Source organism: Meriones unguiculatus, chromosome 2, assembly GCF_030254825.1.
Source record: "Meriones unguiculatus strain TT.TT164.6M chromosome 2, Bangor_MerUng_6.1, whole genome shotgun sequence".
Classification (NCBI taxonomy): Eukaryota; Metazoa; Chordata; class Mammalia; order Rodentia; family Muridae; genus Meriones; species Meriones unguiculatus.
Window position 1 is genome coordinate 141,474,951 of NC_083350.1, and position 21,149 is coordinate 141,496,099.

Below are 21,149 nucleotides of genomic sequence, written 5' to 3' on the forward strand. Positions count from 1 at the left end.
TGTGTGTGTGTGTGTGTGTGTGTGTGAAGGAACTTGGAAGATCATTTTCCCACCGTAGTTTCTGACTGCTAAATAGGTTGAAGTGGCTGTGTGCCAATCTCCAGAAGGAAATGCCTTTCTGTTGTTCTCCTTTTGCTTTGGGACAGGAATGCTTTCGTCACCTAATACATAGACTATGAAAGAATGCTGAGGAACAAAGAGGACATGGGTTCCTGGGTCAAGCTCAGGTGGGTGTAGACATTCCTAATCTTTTGTGCATTCTTCAAACATGCCCCTGAACTGTGGTCATTTTGAGCGACATGAAAAGTGGCCACTTTTAACAGAGGAAAACTTTCAAATTTCTCTGCTCAAGTGGAATGATTTTCCAGTGCTTAATTTAAAACAGTGGATATGGCCCATTAATTTACCCTCAGACTGGGTGCTGTTTCTCTGTAAGCCTTGGCAAAGGAGAGAAAGCTTTGGAATGTTGGTTTTTCCATACATTCCACTCAATTATGTTGTTCTCTAAAACACTCTTGAGTTGCAGCCCTATTTTATTTAAATTTGGTTTTAGATAGGTTTGCTTGTATCATATCAGCTAAAATTGTGACTCCCTAATGAGGACGATTATTATAAACCTTGGATTCCCTGAAAACAAAAGATGCTTGAAAACATGCCAGTGAATAAATGATTGAATGTTTACTTTTATAACATAAGCACGATATCGTGTTGACAGAAACAGTTTGAGGTCACTGCAAGGCGCCAGGATGCAATATTTTACGCTGTTAGAATGAAGCATGGGGACTGGATGAGTGGGTTCCATACATCTAGGGAGATCTATCCCTTCTGCCTGCATTGCTCAGGTTTTATTTCAGCACCCACAGTTTGGAAATCAGACAAGCCTTCCTGGGAGTGTGGCCAGGAAGTAAATTGGATTTCAGTGATTCATATTTATTATGGCTATATCTTGTGTGAGGCTCTGTATGGGGCATATATATTACTCTAAGATGTCATTTCTCTGTAATGGCGGGTGTACAAGCCCTCACTCCTGCACCTTAACCTCAGACAAGTAAAACAGAACAGGCACCGTGTGCCCACATGTATGTGTTACACTCATTACTCATACTGTTGTAATTTTCTCAGACTTGGTAACTTACTTTCACACTGAATGGATTGGAATCATTCTCACCACTGTGTAGCTCACGTAAGAATATTCTTAAAAATTGTTTTTGGGTTGCACAGGAAGGCTAGGCCTATTCCACCATCCATCAAGCATGTCTAATAATGACCAAGGATGGACCTCATTTATACTTGCCCTTCTGACTTGACAACAAATGTCCCTAGTTCAGTTATAGACAATGCCCACATTTGTGGCTGTGTGGTCACCTCTACAGCTTCCTTTTGTGTGGTCGGGTGTTAAAGGTGTGCTTCCTCTGGCTGGGGGCCTTGCTTTCTCGCACACAGGAGCAGTGGTTGCTATGAAAAGCAACCCAAAGATTCACAAAGGCATGAGCCACGGCATTTGGACAGCTTCCTAGAAGCTGCCTGTCACCCAGGCCTTCCTGTCATATCTGGGGACATCCAGTTGCTTTCTTCTCAAAGGGCTCCCCCTGCCTCTTGGACATCTCTCTAAAGCTGTCACACATTGAGTCTGAACTAGTTTTCTGTCTTGTTGTCAATCAGGAAATGTAGGGCTAGAGGAGCACTGTGCTGGAACCATTAAAGGCGTCTTTGGAGACACAGAGATCAGCATGAGTTGCCGCTCTCTCTCAAGTACAGCAAGCTATGTCTTCCGGCTCTGCCTACTGAGTCTATTGTGACTGTGTGAAGACAACAGTGAGAAGAGAGAGGAAGATGTGGTAGCGGCGGGTTCCACACCTATCTGCAGGTTCCATGCCATGTGGCGGTAGGTATCTGAGACTGTGGATGGGCCTGGGCATGGATTGCAGAGGTCACTCAGGCTCTGGAAGGTAACAATTGGTAATAAACTCAGCAAACTGGACCCAAAGTCTCCGGGGCTTTCAGTATTTGCATATCTCATAACCATGCTTATGTAAACACCACTGGGAGAGAAGCACAGAGCCTTCCCTTGTGATCGGCCATTTCAGTTTCTTCATAACTCAAAGTTATCCAAAAGCCCTCAAAGCCTCGATATGTGAAACTGTCGAGCTTTCAACAAAGGGTCCTGGCTCTTGTTAGAGTCCTATCGTCTGGTCTCTCCTACTTTACATTTTCAGCTGGCAGCACAACTTCAAGTTCCTGTTTCCCGTTCTCAGTTTCCTCTGTTGTACTTTCTAAACGAAGCTGAAGGCTGCTCCCCAGACCTCCTCTGATACAGCTGCTCTCGAGATGTCAGTTTCCTAGGGACTGGGGAAACCAGAGATGAGGGAAATTTAAATATGTCCCAAGACAACTAACTTGTTTGGCTAGTTTGAGGGTTTAATTTGCAATTTTGCTTTTCTTAATTTCAGTTACCCATTGTCAACAATGGCCTAAATGGAAAATTCCAGAAACAGACAATGCACTCATTTTAAATGACCATCCGTTTGAGTAGCGTGATGAAACGTGATACCATCTGCCTCTGTCCGCCCAACATGTGAATGAATCATCCAAGCATTTGCCCAGCACATCCATGTTTTTTTATGTTATGTCCACTTAGTCACTAAGCACACTGTCACGGGGTTGGCATGTCACCAATGCCAGTTTCTGTTCTCATGGAAGCTTCGCATCATCTGAGGTCATCAAGGGAAGAAGGGTGAGCAGAACGGAAGAACACAGTGACTGCATTCACAGAGATTTCACTATAATTTTATCACCCTCCTATTTTATCACTAGTCATTATTCATCTCTTCATGTGGCTGATTTTTAAATTGATCTCTACTAAAGGTGTACACGGAAGTATACCACACACATATACATATGGAGCAGAGAGATTTCTTCTTACTATTTCTGGCTTCAAGAATACTTGGAAGGTCTGTAAAATGAGTCATAGAGGCACATATCTTGGGCAGACTCCATGTGAGGCAGGGGCCTCATACATAATAGCCAAGAAAAGCCGCTCCATGGGACAGCAGGGAGAAAGGCCTATGGCACAGCTCCACCCAGGTTTGCGGTGTCATGAACATGGAGGAGTGCCTGTAACTAGACCTGGAGGCTCTGACGACTCATACTGGGAAACAACAAACAAGCAAACAAACAAACAAACAAACGTGTCTAGATGGATATTAATGGCCAACCAAGGATTAGCTTGGAGTGAGGCAATGGCTGTTTCAGGAAGGGAGAGTGCCATTTGGCGATGCCAGAGTCATGGAAGCCCACTCCAGTTTAGAGGAGGGTATACAGTTTAGTAGTGCACACAACGCGTTTGGGAACATCATGGATGCTAGAGCAGGAAGCTGTGGAGTCCCATCATCTCACGCCACCGTCAGAGTGTCACTGCAGCTTTTCCAGCCTTGCCTGGAGAGGAGTGTGGTAGAGTCTGGAGTCTGCACTTTTAGCCAGGATTCTAAGAGAATTCGGAAAAAGCACACCTGTGAAGATGCTAGAGAGGAGGTGTACCGTGAAAGGGCTTGAAGGGAGGGGCAGTTTGGGCCAAGTAACACTGTAGTAAAGAGGATATAAATATATACATACGGTCATACCCGGGAGCAGAAGGATGGATTTAGAGCCCATCTTTAGACTTCTTAGGTAAAGCTGATAAGTCTCGAATATTCTAAATGGTGACCGGGAGGTGAGAGAGACGCCGGGGCAGAAGTGGATGAGATAAAAGTATGACTGTGTTTAGATTAGACTTTGGAGTGCAGAAAGCAGGAAAGACCAGCTCTATGGTTCCTGAGTAATATTAATGCTACCGCACAATTTGGGATAGCAGGAGCTGCCAGCTCTGTGGCATTGGTCATGGACGAATATTTGAACTTGAAGCAAGCGGTGGTGGTTGATATTGACACTAGTGATTAACCTACGGAATTTCTGTCTTTAGATAAACATTTAGGTTGCTTATCCATTTAAACTATGTATTAAAACAATAACTACGTGAATCACAAAAATAGCAGCTTGGCAGATTCTGCACAGCGCAAAGCACGCATGTTTAGCTTTTTCTATAGAAAACCAGAGGAAGCATTCTTTAACATAAAATGGGAAGTATAAATTTAATCACGTATTGATTTTGAAACCAGGGCATAATTAGATCAGTGCTAGATATTTATCTATAAGTATTAATTGTAACAGAATTGGTTATGACAAAACCATATTTTTCCTTTTGGTAACTTGTACTTTACATTGGGCTAGTGTTAATAGTATTACATCTACTTTTATAATGTGAGTTACTGGTCATTACATTTCTAAATTAATTGGAACTTTTAAATTAATTTTAATATCTTAGGCAACAGAGGATCCATTTTAAACAGAACTGAATTTAAACTGAGGTCTGAGCTCTTGTGTTTCCTCCATAGTAACCTTGCAGCTTCCCACTTGAAGTGGCAATTTTCAATGGCCCTAGTACTTTCTGTATTCCCTCATAAAAGGGTGTTTAAGAGCATAAGGAAAAAAAGAACTTCTTTAAATAGTAGTGGTTAATTTTCGACAGTGAACCAGGCATTTAGGACAAGTCTTACAGAGGATGAAACGCCAAGGTATGAGGTGTTCAGTAAAGTCTTGACAGTACTGATGTGTCGTGGGAACTGGGAGACATGAGACTGCAGGGGCTGGAAAATCAATGAGACAGTTGAGAGTCCTTGATACTTCCGTAGATGATCTAAGTTTCATTCCCATCACCCGCTCAGGGGCTCCCACCCAACCACCTGCAACTCTAGTTCCAGAAGATCTGACAGCCTCTTCTGACCTCCAGAGACACTGCACCTAAGTGCACAGATAGATGACAGACAGGCAGAAGGCAGGCAGGCAGGCAGACAATATACACCTACACACAGATGAAAATAAGGGGCCTGAAAAGAGGCTTTTGGGGGCCTTGGAACCCTGGTCTCCTTTCCATTTTGTGTACTGGCCATGAGCTGAATGGCTCTGATTTGCTCCACTCCTCCATCAGGAGGTGATGACTCTTCTTACAGAACCCAATGCTATGGATTTCAAACCACGAGTTAAAACTATCCTAACTAGGAGCTCTAATAATAAGAGAAGCCTTTGATCTTTATACGTTGATTATCTCAGGTATTTCACTACAGCAACAGAAAGCTCACACAACTACTAAGATATTATAAAATATTTTATATTAAAATCATAAATTACAATTCATTTATTAGAACTGATTTATGTATTAGAATTTAGGGGTTAGGCATGCTGCAGCTTAGCTGATGCATACAACCCCAGTCTCTCCTACATATGTAACATAGAGCAACAGATGTCAGAGTCTCAGAGCTTTGGTTAAATAATAGCATTATTATACTGGCCACCCAGGCCTTCTATGAGAGTTGACACTATAGTTGGTATTGATTGTCAACTGACTGCACCAAGAATTACCCAGGAGGCACACCTATGAAGGGTCATTTAGGTTAAGGTTTGCATCTGAGAATGTCAGTAAGAGAGTATCTTGATTTGATTAATTTATATGGGAAGCTACATCTTAACTGTGGGTGAGCCCATTCCTGAGTGGTATCGTAGCCTATAGAAAATGGAAAGATGGATTGGACTATTAGCTAGCAAACATTCACTGCTCTCTGCTTTCTAACTGTGGCTGCAGCGTGACCATTTGTTTCAAGCTTCTGTTTTCATGAGTTCCGTGCTGTAGCCTTGAACTTTGGGCTGAAATAAATCCATCCTTCCTTAAATTGCATTTGGTTAGAGATTTTTTTTTTTTTTTTTTTTTTTTTTTTTTTTTTTTTTAGCAAAACATAAGGGGGAAAAAACTCAGAAAAGAGGCTTTCTTCAGAAAACAAGGGAAGTTTTACAAGTGTCTACCTGCTCTTATGCAAGTATACTCTGTTGCCTCATAAGTGTCCAAACAGCAGATACACCCAGGAGTGGTAGAGCTATGTTGCATAGCAGGTCTGTTCTCCAAGGACCACAGGGATTTTCCCATCCAAGACTTCCACGGAACGCAGCACAGAGCTGCACACACATCAGTGTCTACCCATCAACAGAGAGATAGGCAAAGAAAGTGCAGTTGATGCACACAAAGAGTAATAAATGTAAGTACATATGTAACTCCTTTGATAAAGCAAATAATAAGAGAAGTAAAATGATGCTGTTTTCAAAGGGAAGGTACTAGATATTCTGGAAGTCCGCAAACTGAAAAGCTTTATGGATTTAGCATCTACTTTTGAATAAATGACAGAAAAAAAACATATCTTTTGTGTGTACTGTAGTGTTCCAGGAAACTTGAAAAATCCTGTTGTGCCTGTGAGTTGAGTCGGTGTAGTGGCTGAAGTGAGAGTGTGGAGAAGTGGTTTGATTTTGTTAACAATATCTCCGGCCACAGAATAAAACTCCGAAGACTCAGATTTGGGTCCTCAGCCCTTAATGAAACCATCAGACCCTGCTCGCTGTATGCCCTTCAGCACGGCTGCCAATAAATACCTCTCCCCTCAGCCAGTCTCTAAAGATGACATTTTGTGGTTGTCTTTCAAAAAGTGATCATTGTTGCAAAGAGATCAGAATTTTGTCACTGCTGAGAATCTGTGCTGGAGATAGCTTTGTGGGAATGTATCTATGGTGTGCTCAGACTGAGAAAGAGAGGTCTGGCAGGAGCTTAACCCACAGCTCATTCGCTGAGGGACAAGGAAAGTTTAATTTTTGATTTTATAGAAAATACAGTGTGTCTTGATCTTAGGATATGGTAAGAATTTATTTCCCAGGCCATGGTTAGTAGCAAACAGGGACAATCTCCCCTAGACATGCCTAGATAAACTGTCTGTAGGCCAGAAAATTTCCATCCAAATAATTACTAACCACTAGCTGAGTCAGGAAGGAGGTGGGTAGAAACGTAGAGGGATGGGGTGTAATTCCACACAACTATGGCTGCTAGAGAGATCGTCGGGACCCATTAAAAGGATCTATTGCACTTCTAAATCTGGAACACCAGTCTGTCCTGAGGCTTGAACGAGGTTCAACCATTAAACTGTGCAGACTGCTTTGACAGCGAGTGTTGGTTAATTACAGGGGCAATCTAATTACAAGGTTCCTCCGTAATTGATTCCCTTTCAAGGGTGTGGAAACTTCACTTGATATGCATTTGCTCCTAGACCTCATGGGAATAGATCAGATCCTTGGAGCTGTGAGCATCTTGGAATTCAGGAGGCCATTCCAACTGCACTCTGGAGTCCATATTTGAGGATTCTTCTAGTTAGCCTTTTTTATTCCTCCCATTCATTTCTCAGTTCACCCATCCATTCAACAATCTACAGGAATAATATGCACCTGCACCACTAGTCTAAGGATGTAAAGATATATTGAATATAGTCACTGCCTTAGACAGGCTTGGACCAGTGTGAAAGGCTCAGAGGGGCTTAAAATTATACGCTAATTATTGATTTAGTGAGGTGTGTAGACAGGGGAGGAAACATGGGAGAGGATCTGCCTGATGATATTGCTTAGTAGGCGAGGGTGTTGACATGTGCAAGAGTGACCCTGGCTGAGAGGCAACACAAGAGAAATAGTAAAGATGAGTAAACAAACAGTGTAGGGATGTGGGGAAAAAAAATCTGAAAATGTGTGAGAAGAGCATCAATGGCTGCCCTAGAACGACCTAGAGTAGCAGGAGCCACTGCTGCCCTCCTTCCACACATGATGGGCAGGAACAGATCCGTAAAGACTCTGGAGATAACATCACTGAGAAATTACTTTGTGCTAAGCCTTTGCTATAACAAGATCCCATCCACTCAAGCAGTAGGGATGTGAGTGTGTGTGTGTGTGTGTGTGTGTGTGTGTCTGAGTGCACATTTCCACACCACTGAAGATGAGGACAGTGGAGGTTAGGGGAAAGGAGTGTTGACAATAAGCTCACAGACACCATGTTCTGAAGTTATGCCTCTGATGTGGGGCTGTTTGTTCTAGGATGGAAGCTCTTTTTGTTTTGTGACCGCTGTGCTGGGTAGTTTTAAGCCAACTCAACACAAGCTGGAGTCATCGGAAGGAGCCTCAATTGAGAAAATTCTTCCATTACATTTGGGCTGTATCCAGGTGTGCAACAGCATTTGGGAAGGCAGAGACAGGCAGATCTCTGTGAGTTTAAGGCCAGCTTGGTCTACATAGTGAGTCCAGGACAGCCAAGGGTACACAGAGACACCCTGTCTTGAAAATACAAAACAAAACAAAAAACCAAACCAAACCAAAACAAAAAAGATTGGGCTGTAGGCAAACCTGCAGGATATTTTTCTTAGCTAGTGACTGGGGTGGGGTGTGCGTGCCACGCTGGGGCTGGTAGTCCTAGGTTTTAAAGAAAGCTAGCTGAGAAATTTCATGAGGAGCAAGCCAATTAGCAGCACCTCTCCATGGCCTCTGCATCAGCTCCTGCCTCCAGGGTCCTGCCCTTTTTGAGTCAGGAACCTGACTTCCTTTAATGATGATATAAGATTTGGAAGTGTAAACTGCATAAACCTTTTCTTCCTCAACTTGATTTTGGTCATGGTGTTTCACAATAAAATTAGTAATCCTAAGACATTTTTTCAGATATAAAGATGCATGAAGTGTGCCTCTTAATGCACTGGGGTTTCTGAAAACCCCAGTAGCTCAGTGGGAAGAGAACTTCCCTAGTAAGGATGGGGTCCTGGGTTCTATCCACACCCTAAGCAGGGAATAATCAAATTGGTGGTGCATGCCTATAATCTGGCACTTGGGAAGTGGAGGCAGGAGGATAAAGAGTTCAAGATCTTCCTTGGCTATGTAGTGAGACTGTCTGAGCCATCGAGACTGCCTGTGTCCTCATTCGGGAACTGATGAGGTTGTGAACATGAACTCTGAAGACACTGATACTTTGAGATTTCGTTTTAATTAAATCTTTCCCCAGGCATAAGAACATTTTTCCTGGCCTTACATAAATCTTCCTAACAACTCACATAAGACAGTTTGTATCAGTGTTAAGGACTCCAGCGCACAGGGCATACTGACAGCCATCGTCTTCAGGGTGAGCATGTCACTCTAATCCACCCACATCTCCACATCAAATTCGTGCACACAGAGGGCAAGCATGTCCTTATCTTTAAGATATGTGAAATGCATTTTAATTCTGACTAGTTAGTGAGTTATTCACAGAGCTCTTTCCAATTTCTCAAAAGGAATAGAAGTGGGAAGTAGACAGATGTTGATGACTGACAGCAGGATCATTTTCTTCTTCTTTGCCACGTGATTTTAAAAAGCTAACACACTCCAGTTGTTAAAAAAGTTGTCCATCTTTTCCTAGAGGTGTGCACACAAGGGAGGCAGGATCAAGTAAGAACAGCCTGGAAGAGAACTGTTTGCTTTTAATTCTTAATACACAAGGCTGACCAGACTGCAGGTAAGTCAGCAGAGAGCTAGTGTCCTTAGGATCTGGCTACACTGAAGCTGCCACACAGCACTGGGCCCATGCCGCTCATTAAGGGCAGTGCTGAAGCTTCGCTGTGAGGCTTCTGTGTGCAGCAGCAGTGCGGAGGCCAGTCCAGCATGCACATTGGAGCCAGCCGAAGCAAACTCTGGGATGAAGCCTGCACAGGCCCTCAGGTCAGCCTAACTGCACCTGGTTCAGCCCAGCTTCTCCCTCTTGTCTGGTATCTCCATCCTTTGCCTGGTTCCAGGAGTCTGTTAGTACCCACAGTGTGCTTCTTTTTGCATTCAAAAAGGAAAATGCCCAAACTCCTTTATTTCAAAATATCTCTCAAGCCTACAGAAGAATTGATAGGGTAGGACAATGGATCCCTGAATGGTTTTCCCCCTCCTCAGATTCACCACTTTTTAATCATTTTTGTTCTATTTGCTTAATTATGACCTTTTTTCCTTTTCTCCCATATGCCCTCTCTCCACACATACATTTTATTATAATTTCCAATTCAAACAAGAGGAGGTTACGTATGCCACATCCTCCCTTACCCATCCATGTGGCTGCATGCATTCTTTATGTAGAATCAAACTCCTTTTGAAGAAGCATTTTATCACATGTGAAACATGAGTTTCACATGGCATTTTCAGACATGTACATCATGTATTTTGATCACATTCATCCCATTGCTCTCTCTTTTCCTTTTCCCACTCCCACTGGTCCCCTTCCTCTTCCCAAGCTAATTTCATGTCTTATTTATTTATTTATTTATTTGCTTGTTGTGTGATCCAGTGGGTTTATTTAGGATCACTTATGAACAAGGATAGCCCACACTGGTTCTCCAACTTGAGAAATTTAACAGCGACACAATACTAACTTGACTTCCGGTCTGCATTCTAATTTTTACTAATCATGTCCATCAGCAATGTCCTTAGCAATTATCTTTATTCATCCACAATGTATTTCTGGATCATATATTGCATTTATTTGTCCTATAGCTTTAGTCTCCTTTTAATTTGTACCAGCTTCTCTGCGTTTCCTTCCTTTATGATAGTGGTATTTCAGAAATACAGAGTCTGATTATTTTCTAGAGCTCCATTTCCTTTAGTTCGCCTGAGCTTCTTATGCTTAAACTCTACAGTGATCTCAGCACGAGAGTCTCACGGGGCAGTGGTTCCAGAGCTCAGATGCTCGGGTGATTCCTCCTGACTGAGTTGTATTGACTAGTTATGGCGTTCTTCACTCAGTCATCCAAAAGTTAGCATCTTTTCTTTTTAAACATGCAGATGGTATTTTGATGTTGCATGCCTGTCTACTTTCAAATTAAATATCACTCCCATTGACCAGGCTCTTTTTCCTTTGTGTGTGGGGTTCTCATATGGCTCAGGCTGCCCTTGGACTTGATATATAGCCAAAGATGACCTTGAAATCCTGATTCTCCTGCTTCTCTTCTCAAGTACCCAGACATGCCACCACTACCCTCAACTTCCATGAGTCATTTTTGTGAGTCAGTTTTTACAATGATGGAAAAAAAAGGAGTTACTTTTAAACCTATATCAGTTTTCCCTGCTTGTTAATTGTTTGAACATACTTTTTAAGTGAGCTTTCATCTACCGTATGAGATAGAGTTTGTTTCAGTTACTTACATTTAAGAACCTTGTTGCGTACATTTAGGGAACTAAGTATAATGCCAAGAACCTGTCAAACTATTTCACTCAAATATTCCTTTTAGTCTGTTCACAGAAGACAGGGGTGAACAGCATTAGGACAAGAAATAATACAACTTCTCACGTTAATTCATTCCACTTTTACAACACATTTCAGGCCAGCCCTTCTTCTATGTCAGCCAAATGACTGCTAAAATGGGCCATGTAAATATCAAATAGTTATAACAGCTGAAAATCTGGAAAATGTCAGCTTTGGTGACTGAGTGCCAAACACCTGGCTATTTGGAAACATCTCCTGGTTTATTGCAATGTTTACTTTTCACTTAGCTTTTCTGATGTCATAAATGTCAAAATAAAAATAAAGGTGCAATGGAAATAAACTACCAAACAAAGGCAGGCTTCATCCCAATACCAGCTCTAGTAACTAAACAATGTGGGGCTTTGGGGAGAATTTTAATTTTTTTTTAGTCTCAGGTTTCCCATTTGTAAAATGAGATGGTTGAGGTGAACTTTTAAACAGGCTTTTAAAGCTAAGAATTCTATGACCTGAAAACTTATCAGCACTTTTTTTTGAAACACAGAAACTGTTCACCTAGAATGTTCTATTCAGCACATTTGGATCCAAGATTATTTTGGAATGGACCAAACACCAGTAAAATAGCCCCCAAGCCTTCAGAGACTAGAAACATCAGCACGATTTAGTGTAAAGAGGCTCAAGCCATTTCAGGCTTTCAGAGTGACTGTCTTTCCCGAGAGAGAGAAACAATCTTGCATGACTTGGTGCGGCCAGACCCAGAGCAACGTTTGGACAGTCACACTATCAGGGAGCCATTAAAACACCAGAGACACCGTCATGAAACAATGGAGTGTAATGGCTGTTTGTCCTGAGGAAGAAAAGACTTCGACGGGTGAAGACAAAATAGTTTTCTAAGACAGAAAGGCCATTTTGTTTAGGCAGAACCTCATGTTGACTCACATCTCTCCCGGAGGGAAACGACAGCTCACGGGTGTCTGTTCCACTGTCAAGGTGGAGAAGGTGCTGTCCATAGAACAAGACATTCTGTGCATAGACAGTCTATGATCACTGCTTTTGCCAGCCGCTTTCTCAGCGACCTCATAATGCTTCTGTGCAATCAGAAAACTACCCAAGAATTAAGTGTTTGTAGAGGGTGTCAGTTCAGCGATAGAGCTCCGCTCTCCACACAGAGGTTCTGCATGTCATCAAATGCGGATGTGCATGTAACTCCCGTTCCTGAGTATGCAGCAGCATCTGGGATTCTCAAGTTCCCACAAGCCGGCAGCTGTTTCATATGCATGCACTTATCTGTTGATTCACGTGTTGCATGGCTACATAATCTGAGCATGACTTTTAGCACCTGCCTTCCTAGCACCAATAACACCCAAGTTCAAGGAGAAAGAATATACCACACAGCTCTGGCAGCCTTATTTTCTCATGACGTTTTCATTTTTCCTCCTATTACTTAAGAGGATCCATAGTTTCCAATTGTCAACTCTCTATTCACACTGTGTGTTGATCTTCTAGGTCTTGGTCTGGTGGCCACCTACCAATCGCCCGGTGAAAGGACAATATTTCCCTGGCAAATGTTGGATTTGCTTATCATAGATTGTTACTTCAGTTGACTGCACTTTTTCTTTAAGATACATAGATATGCGAGTGCATGGGCACACACACACACACACACACACACACATGCATGCACTTACATACACACACACACACACACACACACTGGCACACACCCAGTGCGGTGTAGGCTTTCTCAAGATGTTTCTTAGTGCATTTCATCTACAAGCCATCCTGGTTTAGTAGCAAAGGGCTCGTGTGTGCACAGACACGGCACTGCTTGGCCACTTTCTCTCTCTGCATTTGGCTTCATAAATCTCAAGCAAGTGTCTTGCCAATCAGTATGTCCTATGTGCTGCCTTCCTACTTTTTAATCCTTTAGGAGACTTTATCTCAGCCTGCAATGTTACCAGTTTGCACTCCTAAACCTGTGGCGTGGAGTGATACAGTTTAATGAAAATATTTCTTAAATTTAAAGAGAATAAAGCTTTGTTGGACTTCACAGCCAAATCAGTAAAATGCCTTGAGATCGCTTGAGTCTTTATGTGCTATCCTACTGTGCGTTCAGCTTTGCTTACCCTGCCTTTAAGAGAACAGCAGAACAACCAACCTCCCTTGCCCTGGCTTTCCCATGTAAACTGCCTTTACAGCTTAGGCTAATGCTTATCTTTAATCTTAAGTGATGTGCTCTTGCATGCTCCTGACTCAGAGTAATACACCTGTGGGTTGGGGTAATCCTCAGCTCAAAACAGCCAACAGGTTGGAAGAAACCTTATGTAACAAAAATATACCATAAGTATTGGAAACAATGTACAGACAGCTTGTTTGTTGTACTAAGTGTTTGAGGTCAGTTGAGGTCAGCTGGAGTCAGTGATTTAATCCCTTGTAAAACACTGTTAATAATTTCTATAAAGAATCCTCATTCCTTTCCCGTAGGGTGCTTTCTGTGCTATTCGATAAATACAGAGCAGAGTCCTTTGTCACGGACACAGAGACAGGCACAGGCACAGGCCAGTAACCACAAACTACAGACAAAAGACACTGGGAGAGATATGGAAAATTCAAACTTGGGCTCATTCTTGATCCAACTAATCCTAGAGGAAGTCTGTGATTTCATTGCTCAATGTGATGCTGGGGTGTGTTTTTGTACCTCCGATGTTACCTTTAGTGCATTTAACCAACTCAGTAGAGAATGGTTCAGTTCCTTTTCTCAACGGCAGCCTTCAAGTAAGTCCACAGTCAATGCAGTCTTCTGAGATTTTACTTTGCAAGCAAAAAATTCTGTGTCCTTTAATAACTCCTCAAATGGCAGCCTTGTGAACTTTTATAGTACACCAGTTGCTTTGAGAGCCACATGGCTTTGAGGAGGTGAACCAGAGAGAATTCTGCATCCATCACCCTAGGTAGATTGCTGCCATCAAAACAGCAGTAACCCTCTCTTGGTATCTCTGTGATTCATAGATCACCAGATGCTATTCTTTGGGGGAGGAAAAATGTTGCTATACCCAGCCTCAATCACCGGGCTTGCCTGGGTTTGCAGAGGTTCCTTCACTGGGGCTTGGAGCACTGAGCATGTATCTGCAATGCTAGCTACCCCACCTGGCTCTGGTCTGAGCAACTGCAGCACTGCTGACAGTTCTGCACGTCTCTCTCCAGCGAGACAGTGGGTAAACAGACTCCTCCTATCCTATCCCAGTGTGCACATGCACACTGTCATCTGCATGGTTATGACAGTGATTGCATGAAAGAAAAGTCCATAAAGATGACCTGTTGACTGAAGAGTCACATGAAATGTGCGATCCTGGCCATCTATCTAATGAAACATAAATAAGACTGTGTTATCTCCTGGTAGTCATATGCCAGTGTGTTACATTTAGACACTACAGGAAAGCACTGGCAAAGTGTTACATTATACCTTGAGTTCTGAAAACTCAGTGATTGTCTTGATACTGAACCAACAAGATATTACCTTCCCCGTTATGTTTGGTAAAAGACAGTAACTTAATAAGATGAGGCATAATCATCTCTCTCAGCAGGCTGGGGATGGACAAGCATCCATTTGGTACCTTACTGAAGGATATGGCATGGGTGAGGAGAGGTAGAAATGATGGAGGTGGAGTGAAGGAGGGCATCACTGAACGAATGTTAGCCCTTGCTCTCGTCTTATCAAAATAAGTTTGTATAAAAAAAGATGGTGATATAAGCTGGCCATGGTGGCACACGCCTGTAATACCACCACTGGGGGAGGCAGAGGTAGGTGGGTCTCTGGTGTGGTCCACAAAATGAGTCCAAGACATCCAAGGCTACACAAAGAAACCCTGTCTTGAAAAAACATAACAAACCAACCAACCATACAAAAAGTTATGTGTTTTCAGAAACCTTTTGTCTCTGTCAGTCCATTTCATCTTATTTTTAGGGGGTGGGAGAGGAAACATTATTTTGCTGTGCAGCTGAGTCTGATCTCAAACTTGCAATCCTTGCCTCAGCCACTGACCTATTGCAGGGATGGTAGGTATGTGCCAGCACACCTGAAAATACACTTGAACCTCCATCACTATTGTTACCAAAATTCAGCTAGACTCGGGTCTCTCAGTGGGAGGGCATGAAAGGGTGGCTTACCTGCAGGCTCACTGCAAGACCATTAGTAACTGCGTCAGGAAGTCGATTCTGAGCTATGAGCCCCTTGAAACAGCTCAGGCTACACCCCTGCTGGGAAAGTGTGATCTCAACAGAAAGAGAGAAAGCCCAGACCAACCCAGCCAAACAAACGAAAACTGCCTGCCAGATGTTCTCACTGCACGGCACACCACATCTCAAAGCTCCCAAGGTTGGCAGTGGCGATGCAGAAATTCTGGATTTGAAAATCAACAAGCCCCGTTTTAACTTTCTCTTCACCATTACTTTAAAAAGGTCTTAGAGTCAAACACTGATAGTTTCAAACACATGCTTTTAGGAAGAATTTTATGAACTATGAATAAAATCTACAGAGCCTAGATAGTGGCTTTTACAGTGTCTGCTGTTGGCTGAGGAATAAAAATTTTCAGCTTAATCAGATATCCCGTAATACTAAACCTCAGCTATTAGAAATGTTTGTACTAAATGCTCAGTGCTGTATATTCACTATTTGTGAATATACAGAAAGGGATGTCAATCTTGCTGAAGATTTCTCTGTAATTTTGAGCATCTGCTTAACTGGACATGAATTTCCTTCAACAGAGTTGTAGTTAATAGTGAAGACAATAAACCCTTTGTTAAAATGCTGGTCATTACTCATGGGAAGGAGCTACTGCAAGGAGAGGCACTTGCCTCTTAAGCTGGGTACAAGGGGCAGGGACAAGGGATGTTGGCACCCTTGCTGAAGACAACAAAACCAGCTCAGCCTGGTTTGGTCCACCCTGACTAAAGCATCATACCCTTACCTTCCCCTAAATGCAAGTGGCTTCAACTGCCTCTATGGGAGGTGGAGGGTTAGCAGCTGATGACTTAACAAAGGGTTGTTAAAGAAATGGTGTAGGGTGAAAAGGTACCATGGGGGATGGAGGAGGCATTTGCTGAAGGACTGGAAGTCCGCAATGTAACATCAGCAGCTTGCTGACAGTCTCTGCTGTACAAGCCAGGGCACAGATGCTGAGAGCATCCACAGCCTCCATTGGCCTGGCTCCTAAGTGAATGGTGTTGTGAGAACATAAACGACCGTCCAGTGATAGGGTCTACAGGTTAACATGATTTACTCACCTAAAGAGGTCCCCTTTGTGAAAATTGTAAGGAAAGCCTGCAGCAACATCATGAGTTAAAAACAAAACTCAAATCTATTTTGGTGTGAGAAAAAACAAAATGCTGAGCTTGAGAGAGGCTAACAGTCTTGTAATTGTTATGGTGTGCAGATTCTCCAGCTTAAGTGCTGAGAAGCTTAGATAAGCAACTGTCTGTGATAAAGATTAGTTATCAACACAGATAGAGCGTCTGATTTTCTTCTAAAATAAATTTTCTTATAAATAACAAACAAATAAAGAAATTACCACTAACTTGTCATTCCTGAGAAAAAGCATCTTAGTTGAAAATGTAAATTATGTCTCTCTATCTTTGTACTCCGGCAGGAAATGAGTTGGGCTAGGAAAATACTGAGGGACCATGGATACTTCGCTCCTGCTGGTGGTGTTAACTCATACCCCCATGAGCAAACAAGCACCTTGACCCTGGGCACAGAGACACTGGAGAGAGTAAGACCACAGGGTGCTCAGCAGCAGCAGGCAGCTTTGTCACAACTGATGCTGAAATATATTTAAGCACCATCAACCCCCTTGTGAAAAGGGAGAAGGAAGCGAGCCTAAAGCCATCGCTAATAAGAGTCGTCTTTGCTTAAGTTACTGGGGTAATCAACTCCCTCTGGAAATGACTGGTGAGCCAGTGAAAAACAACACAACTACAGGGAACAACCTACCCTCTGTGCTTGAGAAACAAAGGCTGTGAAACCAGGAAATATGCCCCCGCCTGTGCTCTGTCCCTCCCAAAGAGATGTCACTTTTCATCTTGTAATGAAGGATCAGAATGAACTAAATGAGTGTTCTTAAAAGTCTGTGAGTGGAGGTTCTCCCACAAGTAGAGCAGTTAGCCTTCTGTGTCAGAACCAAGAATCCACTTTTCGGAAGCAGTGTGTTGCAAGTCCAAGGGCTCAGCAGGAGTTTTTATTGGACTATTTTTAAGACTTCATGTGAACATCCCCCCACTCAACTCCAGATTGTTATTTACAAAGCACTTTGTTTTTTAAATATCTGGCATACAGAAAAGAGAAAATTTAGAAGGCATAGGACATGGTTACAAAGGTTTTCTCTTTCATACCTGCCTTAATACAGCTACCGGCCTTTCCAATGAGCCCAAAGCTGGCGGCAGCCCCAGTCAACAAGCATGCTCCTGGTCTATGCTGCAAAGGATGTGTTGAGGTTGCAACTGAAAATATTTGAGGGTGACTGGATTGTGTTTGTGTATGTGCGTGACTAGAGTCAGGCACACAAGATGGAGCTAAACTCATCAAGGGGACCTTGTTTAAGTATACTAACACCATGGAGGGTCTGTCTATAGGCTATATGGCAGTGTTGAGGGAAGAGAGTGGGTGTGTAAGAATGTAAACAGAGATATCTCATGAATTGGGTGGTCAGAGGTGATTTGGGGATAAACACAATTCCCATTCAGACAGTGTCTGAAATTTTATGTTCAACATAATGGCTGGGGGGTTGGGGGAGGGACCGTGCTGTGAAATTGTGGCAAGGATGCTGTCATAGCTTTTGTTTCATAACATGTTCAAGTTGGGGTTGGCAAGAGAGATCTGTGAGCTCCGCAGCGAGCCCCAGTGTGCCGTTACAGCAGCACACACCACCGTGGGAACAAACGGGCAGCCTTACGTTTTGTCTCTTCTTCCAAAGTGAAATTCAGCCTTCAGAAATTGTTCTAGATCACTTCAGTTTCAATGGCACCCTTTCTTAAAATATTCTGAAAGTTGAATTAAAGTTGTTTTTGGAGGGCATGTGAATTTACCATATTGTTTCCTCAATTCTGCATTCACAAGACCATATTTTGAAAAGAAAACACCAAACCCCCCCAAAAAACAAAATGTCCTGGAAAGTTTTTAATAAACTGCATGAGGCAGTCAACTCTGAATTCTGTGTGTATAAGAAATTTTCTGAGAACTGAGTCTATTTTTTTTCAAATGTTCCTCTTTTACCTTTGTGAAGAGACTATTTAAGAATTATATGTAAATAATGAAAGTTTAACTACTGTGCTTGGGTGAAAACAAAGCATAAAATTAAATCAGACCTTTGCTGATTTTTTTTTCAGTAGCAGGAGAGTTCCTTTAATTTTAAATTTTCTAGTCAGGCAGATTGTATTTGCTACGTATTTTAAAATTATACTAATCATTATCCATCAGAAATGACATAATCCCATTAATGACTTTCAAAACTGGATGAGATCAGTGACAGGGCAATGCTGTTGGGATTCTATTCGCCTGATTCTGAGTTTTTACCAAATTTATGACACAATCAGTAATATGCTTTAGATAAGATATAATTAGTGGAATGATTTAGATAACAGTACACGATAGTTCAAAGGAATTTCCCCAAGACCTGGAAGTTAAATATTAAGCCATGCACGCAACGGCGTACTTGCTATGTCTCCAGGAGCGGCATTTTTGGCACTCGGCACAGACACACCGGATGGATGCCAGGTGTTGAGGACACCGCCTATCAGGACTACTAGCTGAGAGTCTTTGGAAAGAAAGCCCCCGGGGGGAATCATGTCCAGGGTTAGGGAATGAGCTTTCCTCATACTTCAGAGTTAAGAGTTTGTGTTAGCTCTTTACCCCACGGCAGCATAATCTTACCGTGAGGAAGACCCAGCCTCATGAGTGAAAACTAGAGTCAAGGTTAAAGTAATCTTCCAGGTGAGTTACGGAGCTGGCATCTGAGGAAGCCCCTCCTGAGAACCCCAGAGGCGCTCCGCTGTGACTGCTGGGACAGGTGACAATGCCCCGTCCCCTGAAGGCGGAAACACATCGCAGGACATTTAAAATATAAGGCTTTCCAGAACACCGCGGCGGCGGTGCTGGGACTGTGGAGCGCCCTGTGCAGGCGGGAGAGAAGGCAAGTCTGGCTGATGTTTGCCCTTCAGCTGACTTCTGTGCGAGGTGCAGCGATAGGATTGCTAGGAAACATGGTCACTTCCTCGGGGTTCCTCTGCTAGGATCCCAGAGCCGGCTTAAAGGCACGGGCTCAGGACTGCACAGAAAGCAAAGTTCCCCGCACAAGTTCCTGGTCTCTCCATCCCATCCCACCCTGGGAAACGGTCCAGTGTTAGGTTACTAGGGGACGCGAACGCCTCGGTCATGGTGCACCCATCACTTGTTGAGTCGGGCGAGGGCACCTCCGGCCCCCGGGGAACTTGGGGAGCTTCGGCTCCTCCGTCGACCCGCGGAGGGAGGTCTCTTACCTGCATGTGTCCCTGGTACATCCTGCCCCGGCGTCGTCAGGGCTCCCGAAGCCACCGGCTGCTCTTCGGGCTGGCTCGTGGGGAGGAGCGCGGCAAGCAGCGGGGTGAGGGCTCTCCGCCGGGGGGACCCCGGGGCCGCCGGCTACAGGACGCGGGCGGGCGGGCGGGCGGGCGAGCTGGTGCCCGGGCGGGCGGCGCGCTGCGGAGCTGTCCTCCACGCGGGTGCTGAGCGCGCGCGGGCACGGGGACGCGGGGCCGGGCTCTCTCCGCGGGCGCCGCGCCGCTCGCCGCGCCTCTCCGACTCGCCGCTCCTGCGCCCCGCTCTCCCCGCCGCTCACGAGGCTGCGGAGTCCCCTTCCGGCCCCGTCCCCGACGCCAAACCCGCGCCCGCCGCAGCTGCCCAGCGCAGGGCGCGCGTCGCCCTCCGGGGCCGCGTCGCCGCCGAGAGCCGCGGGCCCGGCGCGCGCGCTCTCGAGGAGCCGGGGGCGGGAGGGCGGCTCCGGCGAGCGCGCTCCCAGCCGCTGCTCCTCTTGCTCTCCCTGGTGGCTCAGTGAAGGAGCGTATCCTGAGAGCCGTCCAAGCCTGGAACCGCGGGCTTTCCTGATACAGGGTTGGCGATTCCGAGGCAGGGGGCTGACGACTACCAGCTGGAAGAAGAGTGGGAGAGGAAGAGCAGTCTCTCCCGGGAGGGGGAGGTGAATCCTGACAGAGCGCGTGGCCAAGTAGGGGGACTTGGGAAGAGTTTTTTGCAGGCTGATGGATCAGGGCCCAGCGAGTTACCTGTGCACCCCACTCCCATTTACCTCTGAGCATAGTATTGAAAAACCACACACACTCTGCCCAGGTTAAAACCACTCCGTAGTTGTTGACATCAGGAATCTCTAGGCGCTAACGTATCCCAGCATAGCACTGTTTGTCCTGGCAGGTGGAAGGCGACCAATAAATACTTGCTGTTCCATGTGTACTAAAATACATATGCGGAGTGTTTGTAAATAGGTCCCTAGTTGAATGGGCTGTGTAGTATGCGCTCCCACCTGCAAGCACACACAAGCGGCAGGGTAAGTGGTTAGAGAGCCACAACCTCACAGTAAGCTTCCCAAGTCTCCCATAGCACGGTATAAGGCCCCAAGTATTCGTGTGTTGTGATATAATTTTCATAAAGCTAGAAGTATGGGAATGCAAAGTCCCTAAGCTGTGTTTCTACGACTATGTGATCAGGGAAACTTCACAGTTTTCCAAGTGTGGGCACTGGGGAGAGGGGCAGGGCAAGGGGCCTGTTTATAGGACGGTCACTAGTCAGCCTTAGCTTTTATATTGGCTGATGCATCACAAGACACCCATTACCATTTTAAAAATAAATATGCAAATAAATGCAACATGCACAGACCCGTGAGGAGACATGAACTTGAGAAATGATTAATCCAGTTCAATACATTGAAGCCCTACAACAAGCAGACGGGGAAGCAAGCAA

General features: G+C 44.3%; 1 protein-coding gene across 6 annotated transcripts in view; it reads right to left on the bottom strand.

Moving 5' to 3' along the window:
• The window catches only part of Pex5l (peroxisomal biogenesis factor 5 like), a 198,882-nt gene extending 178,834 nt beyond the window's left edge, over window positions 1–20,048 (bottom strand). For 2 of the 6 annotated variants that reach the window (XM_060378211.1, XM_060378209.1), the window contains exon 1: window positions 19,679–20,047. In XM_060378211.1, the coding sequence (XP_060234194.1) occupies window positions 19,679–19,699 (21 nt within the window). In that variant the 5' untranslated portion in view covers window positions 19,700–20,047. Of the gene's footprint in view, window positions 1–19,678 lie in introns of all 6 variants that reach the window. The other 4 variants (XM_060378213.1, XM_060378214.1, XM_060378207.1 and 1 more) reach the window with 3 other exon arrangements.
• Between the last annotated feature and the right edge of the window lie 1,101 nt (window positions 20,049–21,149).